This window comes from Morone saxatilis, unplaced genomic scaffold, assembly GCF_004916995.1.
Source record: "Morone saxatilis isolate NCDOM2014 unplaced genomic scaffold, NCSU_SB_2.0 Contig18, whole genome shotgun sequence".
NCBI lineage: Eukaryota > Metazoa > Chordata > Actinopteri > Moronidae > Morone > Morone saxatilis.
Genome location: NW_023339740.1, coordinates 2754123 through 2757935, shown reverse-complemented (window position 1 = coordinate 2757935; position 3813 = coordinate 2754123). Strand labels below are relative to the sequence as shown.

The 3813-nt window shown below is 37.9% G+C and overlaps 1 protein-coding gene across 2 annotated transcripts in view; it reads left to right on the top strand.

Annotated features, from left to right (window-relative positions):
• Positions 1-3813, top strand: part of fbln2 (fibulin 2) — a 69302-nt gene that overhangs the window by 39899 nt on the left and 25590 nt on the right. For both annotated transcript variants that reach the window (XM_035661980.1, XM_035661979.1), the window contains exon 7: positions 3089-3214. In XM_035661980.1, coding sequence (XP_035517873.1) covers positions 3089-3214 — 126 coding nt within the window. The remainder of the gene's footprint in view (positions 1-3088; positions 3215-3813) is intronic.

The following is a 3813-nucleotide window of genomic DNA, read 5'->3' as shown; positions in this document are numbered from 1 at the left end:
AAGTACAGGTCCATTTACCACTTGGCAACGCTGATCCTGGACAAATAGTAAATCCCCTTGAGGCAAATTTGTGGTTTGTCTATATAATTACAAAATAATATTAATAATAATGACAAAATAAGTTGAACTGAATTGACTGTTCTCTAATGAGCGAGCTATCACAGTGTTGATAGACTACATTGTGGGTTTTTATGAGGTTTATGAGATTTTTTATGTTAAAATAGATACATTTCAGTAGGAAGTTAAAAATGGCGTTTGTTACTTTGGTTTCTACAGTAGCATTGAGCTGTGCTGTCTTTATTATCTAATCCTTCTCCAGACAGACATTCTGAGCGGATGTAAAGCCAAATTCAAGTTGTGGTCCCTTTATGCTACTTACAAAGCAAAAATGATATAAATGATGAATAAATAATAAGTCATTAAAAAATGCTCCTCTGTAAAAGTTTAGAACTTGGCATGGTAAATTTGTCTTAAGTTTTCTTATGAAATCCAGTCGCTTTCTTAACCAGGGTTGAGATGTGAGATGACCATGACAGGTTCTCTGTGATATTGATTCCCAGGAACCTAAAACTGTTCACCTGCTCCACCTCAATTCCACTGCTGTAAACAGGGTTGTGTGTCTTTGCCTCTTTTTTCCTAAAATCAATCAGCTGCTTGGTTTGACGTTGAGCAGTAGGTTGTTTTCTGTGCACCACTGTGCAAGTTAATTTCCTCCCGATATGAAGTCTCATCATTGTTTGAAATCCGGCTGATGATGGTGGTGTCATCTGCAAATTTCAGAAAGCCCTGAGGGGCTCCTGTGTTGAGCACTAGAGTGGAGAAGGTGTGACTGCCAATCCGAACACTCTGGGGTCTGTTTGTGAAGAAGTCCAATATCCAGCTGCCGAGTGTGGTATTCAGGCTGAGAGTGCTGAGTGTACCAATCAGTTTCACAGGAGAGATTGTGTTGAATCCTGAGCTCAAACTGACAAACAGCATTCTGACGTAGGTGTTGTTTTTCTCAAGGTGTGTGAAGACTGAATGGAGGGCAGTAGAGATGGCATCCTCTGTGGATCTGTTGGTTCTGAATGCAATCTGGTGAGGGTCCAGGCCGGCAGGGATTTTATTCTTTATGTGCTGGAGAACCTGTTTCTCAAGAAATCAGAATTGGTGTGACACAGGGCGGTATTTGTTTAGACTAGATACTTTAGACCTTTTAGGTACAGGGAAGAAGGTGCCTGCGTTGAAGCAGGTGGGAACACTCTCCTGTGACAGTGAAATGTTAAAAATGTCATTAATGACATCAACTAGCTTTTTAGTACACGGCCAGGAATGTTATCAGGCCCAGCAGCTTTAGTCATATTGACTCTCAGCAGGATTCTTCACACATCCAACTGTGGATACTGACAGTGGTTGATTCTCTGGAGGTGGACTAGACTTTACAGCTGACTCTTGTTGAGGATCAAAGTGAGCAAAATATATGTTTATCTCATCTGGTAGCCTGGCCTCACATATGATGAGGGCACTCCTGCAGTCTCTTATTTGCCTTTGCTGGCTCAACCTGAATCTTATTTCATCTATTTTATTATCCTGCAAATTATTAGCTCAGGAGTAGGCTGGGTAGTGGAATAGCCTTAGGTCCAAGCTTAGCTCTTATCCCGGCTCTCTTCCCTCTCTTCCTCGGCCGATCACACAGCTTGTTGTGGTGTTTGGTCTGGCTGGGTGGCCAGAAGATGCCGTGGACAGTTAGTCCACTTAATCCAATCCCTGCGCTTCCTTTTCCGACACTGGTGAGTGTATTTCTGTCATAAGTAATGTACAAGTAGACAAGCTAGCAAAGTTATCAAAGCCTACAAGTGCTTTCGGCTGTCTCTGTCAGTAATGTGACCCTCACTTGTCGGCTTTAGTAGTCCCTTGACTGTCAACTTTGTGTACCTGGAGAGTGGGCCACTAGTTGGACAAAATCACACAAAATTGCAATGTTCTATCTTTAATTCAGTCTCTTTAATTATGTATGGTGATATAAAGTACTTGACCTACTCATAGTGTATTTGTGACATACAGTATTTTGTTAGACTGCAACTATTGATTGCTTTAATTCTAGATTAATCTGTCAATCATTTTCTTAATCTTCTTAATCTTAATCTTAATTAATCGGTTAGTTGTTTGGGTCATAAAATGGGGTCAGTGTTTCCCACAGCCCAAAGTGACGTCCTCAAATGTCTTCTTTTGTCCACAACCTAAAGATATTCAGTTTACTGTCATAGAGGACAAAAGAAAGCAGAAAATATTCACATTTGAGAAACTGAAATCAGAGACATTTGGACATTTTTTCTTAAAAAGTGACTTAAATTTTTATTTTTTATATTTTAAAAAATAGTTAACGATTAATTAAGTCGTTGACAACTAAGTTATTACTTGATCAATTTGGTTGGTCAGCATCAATGAATGGAAAAAATAGGTGTATATATAGAGTTTGTTGTGTTAATACTGTGGCTAATCAAGTCTCATTTATTGAAATGCTGTTCATGTTGTCTCCTATTTGACCTTGTGTTCCTTTGGTTTTACTAAGATACAAATAAAAGCCTGATTGGAATTCACTGACAGGGGGGTGAGGACATTTCATAACAATAAAACTTAAGTATTTCACTTAACAATAAAAGTTTAAATGCAGGAATCTTTATAATCTTATTGTATGTGTATTTATGGTCATTTTACTGTCATTATGCTGTGGTTAAATCCACAACAGATTTCATCATCATACTTATGGCACTTGAGCAAGAGCCATTTAAACAGGTTCATCAAAATTCCCCACAACCTCAAATGAAAGATAATTTATTCACAGACCTCTCTCTGCTCTATAAAAGAGTTTAATGACAAAAACATCCGGCATGGGTCAAATTATGTCTTTTCATTAGGAAATAAATATTATGTGGACTATTATTATTTTTCAAATTGGTTTTATACATCAGGAACATGTGAATCAACCTTCATCCACTCTGCATCATGAACTGTATTCCTTTTTGTTGTTTAACCCTTCAGTTAGGTGGAGGTTCTCATAAACTAACATTGTCTTCCTTTTGTCTTTTGTTGTGTTTCCAATGTGCAGTGAGTCCTGACGAGGACAACAGAGTCAGAGAGGATAGTCCTGCTGTGCTCCCAACACAAACTACTACTACCACTACTACAACCAGTACAACCACCACCAGCCCTGCCCGCCTCAACCCTTGTGCAGGTAATACCAGCATTACACTATAATAGATGTGACATGACTGTAGAAAAACCCATATTTGATCATATTTGATACTTCGAAATGTTCACAGCTAAAGGCAAGAAAAGGAATTAAATGTGTCTTTTACTGCAGTCAGATGATGGGCATCCAGGATATGTTGTTGCCATTTTGTGCAGTACATTCCATTTTCAGTAAAATCATACTTTATATTCTTTAGTTACTCCTTGAAAAAATTGTTTGCCTTTATATGCCTTTAGGCTTTATTCAGTATAGCAATTTTACCCAGTGTTGAAATATAGTACATATATGTGCTAATATGCATTATTGATTGTGATGGCCTCTGCATTGCAAGATTGGGTTTTGTTTTGTTTTTTGCTCCTTAGCGGTGGTGAGGTGCACATACCACATGAAAAACATCAATCAGTGATGATAAACTGATGTTTCTCAAGGAATTACTTTTTTTAAATATTAAAGAAATGATTTATAAAATAATCACTGAAACTGTGTGGGTTCCAAGTTTGACAAAAATGGTTATCCCTTCTTATGTAGAACATCCACTATGGTGCTTCTTAAAGCTGCTGTAGGTCATTTTTATAAAAATA